Source organism: Eschrichtius robustus, chromosome 8 (genome assembly GCF_028021215.1).
Source record: "Eschrichtius robustus isolate mEscRob2 chromosome 8, mEscRob2.pri, whole genome shotgun sequence".
Taxonomy (NCBI): Eukaryota; Metazoa; Chordata; class Mammalia; order Artiodactyla; family Eschrichtiidae; genus Eschrichtius; species Eschrichtius robustus.
This window is the reverse complement of record NC_090831.1, coordinates 129,517,695-129,532,840: the sequence shown is the minus strand read 5'-3', so window position 1 is coordinate 129,532,840 and position 15,146 is coordinate 129,517,695. Positions and strand designations below refer to the sequence as shown.

General features: G+C 52.4%; 1 protein-coding gene across 1 annotated transcript in view; it reads left to right on the top strand.

The window, feature by feature from the left end:
- PTPRN2 (protein tyrosine phosphatase receptor type N2) overlaps window positions 1-15,146 on the top strand; it is a 684,054-nt gene that overhangs the window by 572,334 nt on the left and 96,574 nt on the right. The window contains 1 exon segment of the mRNA XM_068550211.1: window positions 4,349-4,561. Within this exon segment, the coding sequence (XP_068406312.1) occupies window positions 4,349-4,561 (213 nt within the window).

The following is a 15,146-nucleotide window of genomic DNA, read 5'->3' as shown; positions in this document are numbered from 1 at the left end:
AATTACTCTTGCTAACTGGTTGCATAGCACAGCCTTGGAAAAATGCTAAATTTTTCTACCCGTCAACAAATATTTTTACCATAAAGTTTTATATTTGTGTAGCTGCCTCAGTTCTCACAGTCAAGTTTGGGTATACAATGTTCTTTTTTCTTCTTTCTTCTTTTATTTTAGGCTTACCACGTGGACAGCTTTAAAAAAAAGTTTTGAAGGTATTTTGCCATAAATGGCAAAGAAGATAAAGGAAGCCCCATGCACCTTCACTTATAAGCACAGATCAAAATAGTTTAAATAGGTCAGGACAATGTCTGCAGATTCTAAGAGCAATTCCACTGATTGCCTCTGTGGTCACATATGCATTTCAAATCACAGCTTTTGCAATATTTTATATTCTAAGTTCAAGGAGCTGCAGGTGGAGATGGTTGAGTGGAAGAAATATGCAATGTGCTTCAGTTTACTCTCGATGCATCTAACCTGATATAAAGTTGACTTACTCTTCCTGATTATTACAAAAATCATACTTTTCCTGCTTCTGCAACTTAGTATTAAGTGCTTGTATATGTGTTGCCTGCACCCTGGGGTACACAGACACCCCGTGCTCCCTGTGTGACCGGGCTGCTTGGGACGGCTGCTTCCTCCACCTTCCCCCTCACCCCTCCTCTGCTCCAAACTTTCCAAGGGGGGGGGGGAGCTGCCACTGTACAGAAGGAGGCGGCCTGACTGTAAATGTCAAAGTCATAAATATTTAAACATTATTTTCTTTCAATTTCAAGTCAAGACTGGCAAGATGGCTCTAATTAGTGGAGGGCTCTCGGCAGGGCTCAGCCCCAGGACAAGGCTGCAGGAGAGCACCTGTAGTTACAGCCTCTCGGCCTGGGGGAGCAGGGACGCAGGTCACTCCTGGGCAGGACAGAGGGTCAGACTCACTTTTAAGCAAAGGCACCCATTGCTTTCTCTTAAATCTCCTGGTTAGCAGGGGTCTTCTTAAGATTTTTTTTAACTCTACAATAAAGAAAGGATATACAATGATCATAGTTATTTAAACTCAATCACTGTGCCGAGGACGGAGTTCACGCTCTTTAATTAAAAAAAAAAAAGTATAAATTTTTGTTTCTTCCGGGATTCCTCAGCCCTGACTTGCAGCCAAGAGTTTTTCCTCCCCGCTTGACCCTCCCGACAGCACCAGGTAGGACGTTGGAGTCATTGAGGGCGCCCCAAGGAAGAGCGACTTTTCGGGTTCCAACCGAGGTGCCCTGGGGCCGGCGAGAGGCAGGATTCCCAGCCGGGCCCTAAGATCCTGCGGCCTCAGCGTCACAGTGGTCCAAACCGGCGCGTCCCTCTCTGTCCCCAACAGGCTTCCTTCCTCTCCCGGTCAGATCCCTCCTCCCCGACCGCCCCCGCTGTCCAGGCCCCTCCTTGACCCCGTGCTTGCCCTCCCCAGCCTCACCAGACCCCTCTCCTGGCTGCGGGAGGACCACTGCCACCCCTTCCCTGCGGGGCAGCTCCGGCCCAGGCGGCGGGGAGCTGGACGGGACCGTAGAAAGTGGGACTCAGTGGGCGTGGAGTCCCCTCCTCTTCCCCGGGAGCACCTGGGACCCAGCGGGGGCTGCGCAGCTGGCCGGAGACAGAGCGGGGGCCCAGGGAGGAGGGACCCGGGCAGTCACTCTCCTTGACATTTTTCTTTGACCTCTGAGTAAACTCCAAGCGCTGCGTGAGGGGAGGCCGGGCAGGCCCCTTTCCGCTTCCCCGGCCGAGCAAAGCGTACGGGTTACGGTGACCGTCGGTTTCCGGCAAAAAGGACCGAGCCGGCCGGGCGGCGACGCTTAGGCTGCCCGGCCTCCCTCCCGGGGGAGCGCCCCGCCGGGGTCTCTCCTGCCGCCCCAGACCCGGGCCAGGGTACAGTGCAGGCGCCGCCTCCGGCCTCCTTAGGGGGCCCGTGCGCGTTCACGGCCTCCCACCTGGAACCGAGCGACAACCGGGCTACGCTTGTGCCCCTTTACCCGGCGAGACCCCGCGCCTGGGCCGGACCCTGCTCAGGTCCTCAGTCCTCAGCGCGCTGGCAACCGCCCGTCGGCTGCGCACTGAGGTGGTGGCCACCCACCGAGGCGCTGCGCGTCCCCTCGGAGCCAGGCTGGTCACCGCGCGCGTGTGCGCTTCACGTCGCGGGGCAGGAGGGCTCGGGAAGGCCCCGTACCCGGGCGCGGTCAGCCACGTGGGCGCGCGGGGACCCCGGACGCCTGGACGGGCCCCCCTGGGGGGGGCGCGGGGGCCGCCGGTCGCCTGCGCCGGGGCGGAGTGGGGGATGCAGTGACGGCTGGGGGCGCCGAGCGGGGGACTAGCGGGACGCCCCCTCCGCCGGCCGCGCGCCCTCCTTTGTTGTCGACCCCGCTCGTCTGCGGAGGCTCGGGGCCGGCCTCTCCCGGGAGCGGAGGAGCGCTAGTGGGGAGAGGGGCGCCTCGGCGGGGCGGGAACCCGGGCGGCCGGAGCCTCGCCGGCCTCTCAGGGGAGCGTCCCGGGCCGGAGGGCTTGGAGAGGGGCGCGCTCCCCTTGAACCGGCCGCGGGCGGACGGGCGTGAACCACCGGCACCGCGCGGGGGCCGAGGAGCCGGGCACGGGGGTGTCGGGCACCCTCCCGGTCCGCCCGGGTCTCCGGCACCGCGGCCGGGCCCCTCCGGTTTGTTTATTTCTGCGGTTCGGCCTGTCGCCGTGCGGGGCGGGGACACGGTGCCGGTGGGTAGCGGGGTCGGCGGGGCTGGCGGCCGGCAGCCCTCCGGGTGACTTCTTTCTGGGCCGGGGAGGGAGGGGCGAGGGGAGGGGTGAGAGGATGGGGAGGGGTCTCCCGCCCGCCGCTCCCTCCAGGCCGAGGGCCGCGCGCACCGGCCGCACGGGCCGGGGGCTCCGCGCCCCGCTCGCCCCACCGCCCGGGCGTCCGGGCTCCCTCCCCCGACCCCTCCCTCCGCGCCTCCCCCTAGCGTCCCCGCGCCTCCGTCCCTCCCGCCGCCGGCGGACCTGCTGTCCTCCTCGGAGCCGCGCATCCAGGCAAGAAAATCCGGCGTCTTTTCTCATTTCACCCGCGTTTCCATTAACCCAGTGCCGGCAGCAGCTAATCCGCGGCACCGAAGGCAAAAGGAGGCTAATTAATGACCAGCTTTTCCAGTCAGGACCGGCGATAATTGCTTTGGTGGCCTTTATGATTACAAGATAAAAATGGCCCGGCCTGACATAAGAGGCCCTGTGTACACTCGGAGACAGGAGGAAATGAAGAGTTGGGAGGCTGAATACGGAGCAGAAAATTACTAATAGAAGAGAGATAATGAATAGGCCGGCCAGGCATTCATGGGGAAAAATCCATTTTGTTACCACGCGAAATTAGGTGGTGGAAAGGAGTTTGCTAATTGTTCGCATCTTGTAGCAACCAGGACTGGGGCGGGGGCGTGCATTTCTATTCATTCCCCGAGTAATTGCGGAAGGGTGTGCTGGCCGGAGTCTCCATCGTCCCCTGGCGTTTTTAATTGTTGCTGATATTCCTTATAATGAAGCTAATGAGGGCGAGCACTGTGCAACTTTGTGCGCACGGAGGCTCGTGCAACGCACCGAAAGGATGTTCTTACCCACCCCCACCCCGCCCCCGTGAAGCAGGAGAATCTGCCGGACCTGGGCTCCCTTACCTTTCACCCGCCGAGGAAGTGAGCTCTTGAACCATAGTGCCTGCGCCCCTGTCTCGAAGCTCCTTTCAAGGAAAAGTGCCGAGGTGCGAAGTGCGGGGTCTGTGCGGGGTGCAGACGCGGCCCAGGTCCGAGGTCTGGACGAGGGGACGAGGGGACGTGCCTTGCAAGGCGAGCGGAGGGGCTTCCGGGATGGCAACTCCCTGCAATATATCCAAGAATATTAGCCTGACGCTTCACAGAACCAGGCTCACTTGTTGGACTTCTGCTGCTACTCTTACCCACAGCAGGAGCTAGGCACCCCCATCCGATCCCTCCACCCCACCTCCACCGTTTCTGAAGCGTCCTCTCCCCTCATACCTCTTTAGAAGGGGCGAAGGCATTCTTTTACTTAAGGCAGTGAATTAGCTGCCAAATACTTTATATCGTTAAGTTTGAAAAACGGCGGCCGGTAAGAAAAAAAAAAAAGTGACGCCTCTAATGGCTTTCCTTGTGAGAACATTGCCGTCTGTGGTGCGCTGTGTTGAAATGACTCTAGCTTCTGGTCCGAGGGCTGCTTTTCTGGATGCCCTCCTGTTGTTTCAGTGCCAGCCCAGAGCTTTACGTTTTAGGTTGCGTTTGGAAGGGATGGTTTTCAGGACTCATGATTCGCTGGGTCGTAACCTGCCCCCTCTCCTGTTCTGCAGAAAAGCAAACTCAAGCTTCTGCCTCACCAGGCAGAACGAGAGGACTCGACCAAGTTCATCGTGCTCACTCTGGTCTCCATCGTGGCCATCGTGGCGGTCCTGCTGGCGTCCGGCGTCATCTACTGCCTACGACACAGCTCTCAGTACAGGCTGAAGGAGAAGCTCTCGGGACCTGGGGGCGACCCGGACCCCGATGCCACCAACGCCTACCAGGTAAAAAGAGACTTTTCTAAGTGCTGTTTCAGTTCCATTCACCACTGGAATGGACGGATTGTTTAAGTCGTCTCTGGCCCCTCCCCCATTCCCAGCAGTTGTTCATTTATTCATAGTTTGGGTTCTTGTGTGATGACGATTTGAAACTTCTCATTAGCATTCATGTAAATACCTTGAAACCCTAGTTTTCCTGCTCTAAATTAATCTTATGCTGTTCTGGGATGGTCTCATGTTAGCTTTGAAAGCGGGCTGCTAATTAGAAATGTGAAAAAAGGACAATACATGAATTATGTATTATCTGTTATCTTTCTTAGTTTGGCCACTATTCATAAAAAATGCCAGAGTTGCAAGATAAATTGGTTGTGCAGATGTATGAAGATGTCTCTTAAATCATCGACTTCCTCAGGGTCTTATGTGAAAAGATCCTCTGACCTGATCTGTTGCCACCTTCGCTGTTATTTGGATAAAGTGGCAGCTAAGGCTGATAGACGGAAAGTAAACCAAGGATGTCTTCAGGAGAGCAGTGGTGGAGCCATGCACTGGTGATGCAGAAACAGTCCAGACACACCTGGAAAAAAATTGGAACCAATGAGACTGAGGGGAGGAGATTCAGACCAAATTGGACATAAAAAAAAATTCACAGGATGTTTGGGAGTTCCGTAGCACACACTCCAGATTTAATAATGTTCTGTAATGAAAACACATCTTCATGCAAGCCATGCAAGCCCAGAACATATACCAGTCAGGGCATTTGATTTCTTCTAACATAAAATATAATGCAACTCCAAGTATATTTTCCCATTTGGGAAGGTAATTTACTTAATCATCATTTTTTGAAGTTCAATCGATATATTTTGTAAAAGGTTTTCTCCCATTGGAGTAGAGTCTTGGTTTTCTGAAGTCACATGATTGTGATATGGAGTATGTCGTGTAAATAATGCATCCTGTTTTACAGTCACGTCTATAAATATTATCATTCTGTCATCACAGTTGTGCTGCTGGGGGGCTGCTCAAGCTCTTTCTAGAACACCCCCCCCACCAGGAGCTTGTCTGAGAGCCCCCCGACCCTGTCTCACATAAGGTGCTGGGATGAACTGATAAAATCGCTCTGCTTAAGAGAGACCAGAAAGTACTATTTTCCCTACTTCAAAACTCTTGGTGGTGGTGTTGAATGAAGAAAACCTCTGGTTTTCCGGAGGGGGTCAGAAGCCTGGTCAGTACGATCTTTTCTTATAAAGAAACAGCAACTTCAAATGTGTGGGAGATGGCATTTCAGGGGCTAGCTTTGCTTCAAAGCAAAAGAAAAAGCACATTTGAAGAAGAAGCTTGGGAAAAAATGTCACACGAACTAGTAAGAATTTATCCAGAAATTCTATTGAGCAAGACCGGTGTAGGCGTTTGGGTCTTCTAGGCCAAGCCTGTGCCGGGACATAAATAAATTATCACACTAGTTCTGTTAGGTGTGTGAGAGATGGCAGATCGTACGGGCGGAGGTTTGTAGAAAGCACGGCATCCTTTGATATGCTTTGAAATTCGAATATAAAATATTGATAGAATGGAAAGGTTGGACTTGCATGCAGAAGTGACTAATTCTGACAAAAGTGCAGGTTGCAAATGCACACTTAGGACTGAGTTTGTGATAATTAACAGAAAAAAAAACTTCCCAGTGACAGCTCTAATTAATAGTATCTGTAATTAAAATCATGCCCTTCCAGCAGGAAAATTGTTTGAATTTCTTGGAGTGACCTTTATGTGGTTCCTCCTGGGGGCATGGTGGTTAAGTTGATATTGATTTTATAATGAGCTCTGGCTTGTTTAATAAGAATCTGTAATCCAGACAATAAATGAAATGTGTGCTTTTCTTCAATCCAGATTAATAATAAAACAAAAAAGGGTTGGGGGAGAACACAGAAAAACACATTTCCTTTAAAAATAGGATCTAGGAAAATTTGGAAATGAAATTATTGGAAAGATTTTCTGGTGGGCTTAGTTTTGAAATTACTATAGGACACCCTTGTGGGAACTACTTTGATTAAATGTGGAGGTTTGCGCCCTCAGAGTGGACTGTTTACCAGTAAGGACATGCTGGCACGAGGCTGTCGTGTTGTTTTGATTTGTTTTTAGCAGAATACACTCAACAAATGGGGATAAGGATGTCCTGATTTTTAGCTCTCCATTTAGCTGAGTCATGGATTAAGGACTTGTAAGAGTGTAGTTACGCAGAGAAGATTGTACATTTGTAAACGAAGCAGGTATTCATTCATTCATGTATCCGTACTTTGTTAGGTTTTTCTGTAACTGCCATGGAGACCCCCTTCAAGTTTAAAAATCTGTCTGAAAAGTTTTTTAAAGTATTTCAAGCACAAAACAATAATTTTAGGACAGTATCCTGTTGCTTCCACGCTTCGTTTTCAAATCATTGAACTTCTGCACTTTGCTAATTCTACAATACAGGTGAGGTTATGGATAACCTCAGCATAATTCTCATCACGGGGTTACAAGGAAAATTGAACAATTTAATATTATGCTTTATTTCATGGGGACATGATGGTAATATTCAATTCATTTTATAAAGTTTCTGAAGGAGAAAAAGAGTATTGTGTAAGTATAGAAGTAAGTGGCCTAGGAAAGGTGGAATGGTAGGTGGCAGTGTCATAGGTTTTACTGATATCAGCACATGACGTCACCTTGTAAACGAAAGACCTGAGTGTCCTCATGCAGGAAGGATGCAGGGCGCAGGCCTTGGGAGAGAGGGGAGGGGAGGCTCGGGGCTGGTGGTCTGGAGGAGGGTCTGGGTGTGTGATTCCCTCTTCCCAGAGCGCCAGAGAGGCCACGTGTCCTAATTAAACTGCACAGCAGTGGTGTTGTTGCCAGATTCTTCTAGTGGGAAGGCCCTCGTGTGGTTGGCCCTTCATAAAGCTCTGGTCTATGTCTTCCAATATCCATCCCCTGCGGTCCCTGGTGGTCCGGACGTACCATGCCCCTGCACGCTCGTAATCCGTGGTTTGGGGTTTGAGGTTCCAGCGGACTCATGGAGGGTTCCTGAAAAATCAGTGGGCTTTTCATAAGTTGTTTCCAAACAGTGAGTAGTTTGCATTATTAGCTTCGAATGCAAACATGTTTAAACATTTTTTTTTTTCTCTTCTCCCTTAAAATAGAACTATCTCATAGACAGAGTCAGCATTTTAAAGATTCTTAGTTAGTTTACACGTGTAGGTGTGTGATATTTTCGTTTGCTTTACCTATTGGAAAATCACATCTTTCTTAAGAGACTCATATTTTAACACTTAACAAGATATCAATAATCTATCAAAGTTTAATTTGCTCAAACTTGAAAGATTTGGGTATGTTAACTTGTAGAAGAACTGAAATCCATCTTTAAAGGTCATGTTTTAATGGAATTCTGCCGCCAAACTTTCCCCCATTGTTTTAGTAAATGTTATTTTTGTCCTCTACATAGAGCTGCATAATGTATTTGGATTAAGTCTGTATTTCCTGATCTAAAAAGCCAACTTCTTTACTTTTATTCCTGTTTTCCCCCAATTGGCATGTCACGTGACACGTATGTCGTACGCACACGTGAGTGTGTATTTACACACACGCGCTCCCCAAGGGCACCCGGCAGGCTTGTGAGGCGAGGCTACCAGCACATTCTGCGTTGTCACGTCGCTGTCCTACTTCTGTGCACGGGGATTGGGTAAAACTGCGCAGAAACAAGCTGTTAGATGATTAGAAGGCGTCCCCGCCTTGCTCTCCCCGAGTCTCTTTGAATGTTGAGTCCGTGTCTCTGCGGCTTTGATCATCCCAGGGCAGCAGCCACTCCCCTTCCCCACGTGAGGGCACCGGCTTCTGCGGAATTGCCAGCGAGGCCTCTTTTGATGGTTTGTCTCCCAGTGCCCACAGGCTCCCTGGGTATCTGGGGGCCTTTGGAACCCGACCCAGAGGAGAGGAAGCGGTCGGGAGGGCGCCCTGTGGAGAGCCGCCCGGGGCCCAGCCCGCTAGCTCCAGACTCTTCGGGAAACGACGGCCCGACTCGGGCTGGCGCACCCGGGAGCCCAGAGGCCCCCTGTCCTCGCCCCTGGGAGCAAGGAGAGCCGGGCTGTCAAAGAGAGGGCAGGTCCCAAGTCGGCTGTTCTCCTGGCCTTTGATTCGGAGGCCCTTCTAGGTGAATCTCCTCTTCTCGGTGTAGCACTCGGCACAGAAACCTTTCCCAGTTGAAGTGGAAAACAGTGAATTCCTGGGGTTTACTTGATCCACCACCAGTTTCTACCATAGCCCTTTCCATTTCAGTCAGCCGTGCATCTTACAGTGGCTTGGCTTGGCTTTATGTTTAAATTCTCAGGTCAAAATACTTTTGGGTGCAAATTTCCAATAAGCAAAATCTGTCCTGCTTCAAAAATGGAAGGGTGCCCTGAAATGCTATTAAAGAACATTTCTTTCTGTGATAACTTAGTCAAGCCTGAGAACTGGAATCTTTCAGGTTTTGCCTTTGCAGAAGTAGCTGGCAGTACCCACGTCCACAGGCAGAATTCACTCGAAACTTTCCCAATTCTGATTGGTTTTGCAAGGGGGTGTATCGTCAGGTAGAAGCCCGGCTGCTGAAGGCGAGGCCCGGGGCCTTCCTGCCTCCACAACCCCCAGACAGGCCTGGGCTCCCCTGTACTTTAAGTCACGCCATGCTCGTCAAGGCAGCCTTGTGAGAACCCAAGGAAAACTTGCTCACCTTTTGGGTGATGAGAGCAAAGGGACCTGTCCGCCTCGAGCGTTTCCGGGACCTGCTTTTTGTCTGTGTGTTCAGTGTCAGGGGATCGGTATCAGGGCCAACAAGCTGTTCTGCAAGCTCAGTCAAACCTTCCAGATACCTTTCCACTCTGGGTCTGAACATGCTTCTGGAAGACCTGAATGTGTAGCATGTTTTTCTCATAAATCTTAAATTTTCAAACATGTGGTTTCCAAAAGCAGCGACTCCATGCTCGTTCTCTGGTTTCTGTGCCACACGTTCCTCAAAAATAGCTCCTGAGATTTGGAAACAGATCTTCTAGGGGAGGCTGAAGTCTGGAAAGATTGCCAAAGAAATATCTAAACATGTAAAGAAAACATGTTGCCGTCCTAATACAGCAGCCACTTCCCTGATCAGACAATGATAATTAGATCAGACTTAATTAAAAATAACAGACCGCTCAGTGAGATATTTTGAAAATAAAAGACTGGAGCATCTAATACGAAGATTTCTGAGGCCTGGATTCTGCGGCTTCTTCTGGATCCCGCATTACTTATTCTGGTCTGTTTTCATTTTCCTGGCGTGTCAGCAGATCTGGATTTTACTCAAATAAGTGTTTCTCAAGGTCGGCCAGGAAGTTACGTCTGGGAAGCGGGGGCAGCAGGGGGGCTTATCTTCCCTCCTCTGTGTCCGGCGACTTTTCCCAGGTCCTCCCATTTTGTTCTGGCACAGCCAAGGGAAGAAAGTGTATCGGAGAGGGAGGTCTGGTCCTCACCGGCTGCTAGGTGGGGGACAGTTTGGGGGGTGACGAGGGGAGGTGCATCCTTTTAATCGACTTCAATACGGGGAATGTTCTAGTCTGCCTTGCCCACTTGCTGTCAGAATCAGAGCACCCTTCCACCTTGCAGACACCAGAGGAGCGGCCCAGAGGGTGCCCTGGGTCCGGGAAGACCCCCTGAGAGTCCCTGCCCTCCGCCCCCAGCTACAGGCTCCCGCCGAGCGATGCCCACGGAGGTGCTTCGAAAGCCGCCTCTGGCCACTGGTCCACACCGCGTGGCCACTCCGGGCAAGCAGGGCTCATTGTACACGTGGAGGAGTGGCATGGGGTGGGCCGTGACCCCTCCCCGGTCCCCGGATCTGATGGCCCTGCCGCCACCTTCCTCCTCGTGGTGGGAGACTTAGGAAGAGTCGGCCTCGTTTCTCTGCTCCGCTGATGATTTCATTTGCTGTAAACCCACGTGAAGCCCTGGAAAGCAGCACGTCCCAGAGTGACCAAGAGGCGGTTGGCACGGCGTGGACATCAAACGCTGCAGGGTCACGGGGAGGAGCGCAGAGCCCGCCGGGGGGGGTGGAGAAGGCATGGTGGACCCACAAAGATGGCCCCCCGGGTGGATGGGGGCCGTGCCAGGCAGGAGGATGGGCTCAGACCCGATATCCTCGTGGCTGTGGCTATGGACCCAGTAAGGGTGGACCTGTGGAGCAGAGCCTGGAGGCAGGAAAGCTGGGCGGGGCTGCAGGGACCGCGCCGGGGGTGGGGGTGGGGGGGGTGGACCCTGCCGAGGTCCCAGGAGGCCCCTCCCACCCTGAGTGTTCTTCTAAGGACCACACTGTCCTCTGAGGCTGGGCCAGCTTCTCCATCACTGAGAGCGGCTCCGTGGACCACGTCTCTTCGTCGCGTCCATGCTGGTCTTCCTAGTCTCTTTCCCTTTTGCTACACTTTCCATTTTTTAAATTTCTTTCTCTCCCAATATTTAAGTTCGTTCAGACCCGTGCTTCCCACCCTCGTGACATCGGCTGGAACTTGGGCCGAGCCCTCCTCTGAGGCCAGCTCTCCTCGCCACAAGGTGGGAAGGAAGGAGCTTTGTACCCTCCACTGGGCTCTTGAAGGTCAGAGAAGGTCGCGGAGGGGCCAGTGCGTCTCACATCTGAGTTCTGTTTAAGGGGCCGCTGTTTGTGGTGACTGGTGCTCAGAAGTGCCTGTCGGTGGGTGTGGGATTCGTCTCAGCTGCTCGGCTCTGGGCCCGGCCCTCCCAGCCCAAGTGTGCATTTATGACCTCCTCGCCTTTGCACGGGCTGCTTTCTCTCCATCAGGCCCTGGTCCAGAGATGCAGGCGCATTTTCTAAACGAAAACTTGGCACATACAGTCTGCAAAGAAAGCAGTGTACCTCTAGGGAAAACCGGAGAGAAACCTGGAGATCTGGACTGTTCTAGGAAATCCAGGCTTCGTGGGGAAGGCCAGGTGTGGAGACAACGTTCCGGGGACTTCTGCGGAGCACTTCTCCCCCGTCTGTCCAGGACCAGAGATCGGTCAAGTCATCAGTCCACTGTCTGGAGAGGAAGGTGGACTCGGGGTGCGAATTTGGGTCTAGGCCACCCTCAGTCAGAAGGAGCCCTCGCTCTCCGCCCCCCAGGCCTGCCCTAGTACGAGTGTCGCCCCTGCCCGGCTGAGGGGCGCGGCTTGGGCATCCCTTGGCGGGGGAGGCAGCCTGTGTGCAGCCAGGTGTCCCTGGAGACCTGCTGCCGTCGGACTCTCGGAGAGGACGCTGAGCTATCCTGAAAGGTGGGCGTTGGGAGGAGAAGCCTGAAACAGCAAAGGGAGGTGTGAAAAATGGGTTCAACAGGGATTTAGACCAAAATGGTAGGAGGGTGGGGAAGGAATTCTAGAAGGCAGGTAATCAGAGACCGAGGGTCACTGTAAGTGAGCGAGACGGTTCTCCGCGAAGTTTAACAGGCCCAGAAGACCCGTCTCCCCTTCTGAGGGCTTGTCTCCCAACTTTTTTAGCTTCCGCTCACCCGTTTCCTCTGGGAAGGCGTTTGTCCCCAGGAAGAGGTGAGGGCAGCTCCCCAGACGCCTCTTCAACCAGAGCCCAGCTCTCTGCAGGTGGCATCTGCAGACCACGGCCTGGGGCAGGCCACTGAGAGCAGAAGCCCACAGACCAGCCCAGCCCCTGCTCCCGGAGGCTGGCCCAAGGGCACTCCACTCTCACGCGCCCCCGATGGGCGCCATCCACTCTCAGGCGGACTTGATGGGCACCAGAGGACGTCTCTGTGCCGCGTGGCGTCACCTGCAGTGAAATGCACTAGCCTGTCAAAAATGGCCAAGCCCAGCTCCTAGCACAGCACGGACCTTGCATAAAAGAGGCTAAGAGATTACAGAAGGTGGTCAGAGGAGGAATGACGGCTCGGACCTTCAGAGGCAACAGGAGTCGCGGATTTAGAGGAGGGAGAGCTTCAGAGTCACCTCTCCAGAGTGGCCCGAGGCGCCTCTTTAGAGACAGACATCCTGAAAACCGAAGCACCACGGCCCCCAAATAAGTGATTTTCCTTCTGCTGTCGGAAAACGACTTTCTTTTCATTCACACACGCATTGGTTTTTTCTTTCCTGCTAAAGTGCAAGTGCACAGCCCAGCCCAGGAGCATCAGGAGGTGACAGCAGTTTCCAGGCGTCAGCGGAGGAACATTTAGGGACATGGGGGAGGAGGACAACTCCAGCGTGAGCCCCGGATGCAGGCCGTCTCTCCCACCCAGGGGTAGACTGGACGTCAGCACCACTTTCTCCCGAGGCCCCTTTGGTTTGGAGTCTCTGTGCCTCGGCCCCGTGACTGCCCCTCCCTTCTCCCCACCCCTGGCCGGCAGCTGCCCCGGCCTGGGTGTGGTCCCCAGAGCCTGCATCTGTGTCTGCATCCCTGTTGGCGTGCGGGTCACCCTTGAAGAATGAACACCTCAAGAGAGCCTTGGGGAGGCTGCGTGGCTGAACTTAGAACTCTTCCAGACAGTGTTTTATTTCCAGAATTTATTCCTTCCAATGATAGAGTCACAGTTTCTGAAACGGTAGGGGCAGAAGAGAACTTTATTTCCCATTGGAGTTTACAGGCAGGACCGGTTCACACTGGGTTAGGCGTGTGCTTGAGACAAGCAGCTCTGTGATGGGCCCCAGCGAGCCTGGGGTGGTCAGGGAGGGCTTCCCAGAGAAGGTGAGCGAGGGGCTCAGGCGGAGAGAAATGGAGGCAGGGGTGCCTGGGAGAGGATGGAGCAGACAAAGCCAGAAGGCTGGGCAGCAAACAGACGTCTTCTTGGAGCTGAAACCTGTGTTGAGGAGAGAGAGGCGATGGGGAAGCTTGAGCCCAGATCTGAGAGGGTCACGGACAAATGGAATAGAGGGAATTTCAGGAACCAGGCAGGGTTTGTCTGTGCTGCATGTGGGTCTATGCAGCGTCAGTCGCTTTTTCAGGAACATCACAGTAACGGCGTCTGTGACATTAGAGAAGCTATGTAACAGTGCTTCTCTTCTCCATCTGATTAACTGTTCTTAAACTTTGTTGCTCAAAATATTTAAAGTCTCCATTGGGGTTTTCTGCTTTGGAAGACTTGCTGATAATTAAAAGTGGAATCTTGGTAGGTTATTTCTCTATTAGCAAGGGCAAGATTTTCATAAAGGTGATTTCCAGTTAGGAAGGTGACAGTTGTGAAAAAGTATTCTCTTAAGATTTTTGAATGTAAAAGATAATGCAACCAGCAAAATTAGGTGTCTGGGTATGTTTGTATGTGTCTGTGCTTGTGATTATTTGGAGAGTAGGAAAAGGAAGATTCACAAATGATTATATCAGGAAGTAAGTCCAAATGCTTTAAAACGCACAGTTCTTTAGGGTGTTTTTTTTTTTTTTAAATTATTATTATTTATTTATTTATTTATTTTTTTGGCTGTGTTTGGTCTTCGTTTCTGTGTGAGGGCTTCCTCTAGTTGCGGCAAGTGGAGGCCACTCTTCATCGCGGTGCGCGGGCCTCTCACTATCGCGGCCTCTCCCGTTGCGGAGCACAGGCTCCAGACACGCAGGCTCAGTAGTTGTGGCTCATGGGCCCAGTTGCTCCGCGTCATGTGGGATCCTCCCAGACCAGGGCTCGAACCCGTGTCCCCTGCATTAGCAGGCAGATTCTCAACTACTGCGCCACCAGGGAAGCCCCCTCTAGGGTGTTTGAGGGTTAGGGACACGAAGCACAGGTTTCAACTTGGATTGACTTTGTGATGTTTAATCGCAAATCAGCTAGAAGAGTTTGTGTGACAGATGCGGGATTATTAGCGTGCACACGGTGTTAGTGTCAATATGTAACTAGATGTAAATCATCCAATTAAAGTTTAAAATTTGGGATTTGCTCTATAGGTAAGCATTCTATCATTTTCTTTTTTTTTCTAAAGACAGTGAAGCAGAAGAATAACCAACAAAGGAATATTTTTTAAATTACATCTTTCATAAGCCAGCACAACGTACACTTTAACTAGAACCCAAGAGGGTCTTGAGTGGGAGGAAATCAAATGCAGATTTGTTTGTAAAACAGTCATCAGTTGGCAGGGAGGTTACAGCTAGTTCACCTGTTTCAGGATTATCTTCCCCACCCTGGCCTCCCTTTCCTCCCCCACCTTCAAGAAGAAAAAATACGGAGTTCAGTGACCACAGATTTGAAATTGAAACGTGAGGGAGAAAACTAGGGGAAAAAAAATCTCCGATTCTTTTGTCGATTGCTTTTGAACTGCCTCTTTTCTGACCTTGGACCCTGTGTTTCCCGGCCGATGGCTGTGAAATGGTGCGTTTTAATTCTGCCTGCTCCCCACCACCCGCTCCTGGTAGCCCCCCTGCTCCTAGAGGTGGATTTCCCGGGCATATCTGGGGTCCACAGATTTCACATCAACTCCAAGAGAGGCAGCAAAGCACAGCTGGTGCCCTGCGTGCGACGAACGGCTCTTGTCCCCCGGCCAGCAGTGTCCTGCGTGCCCACTTGCTCTTGGATCCTCCCCCAGCCCCTCCTCCTGAGCAGCAGGACGCCCCCCTCGCGGGTTTTACTCGAGGGCCGTTGCCAACTCGGACTTG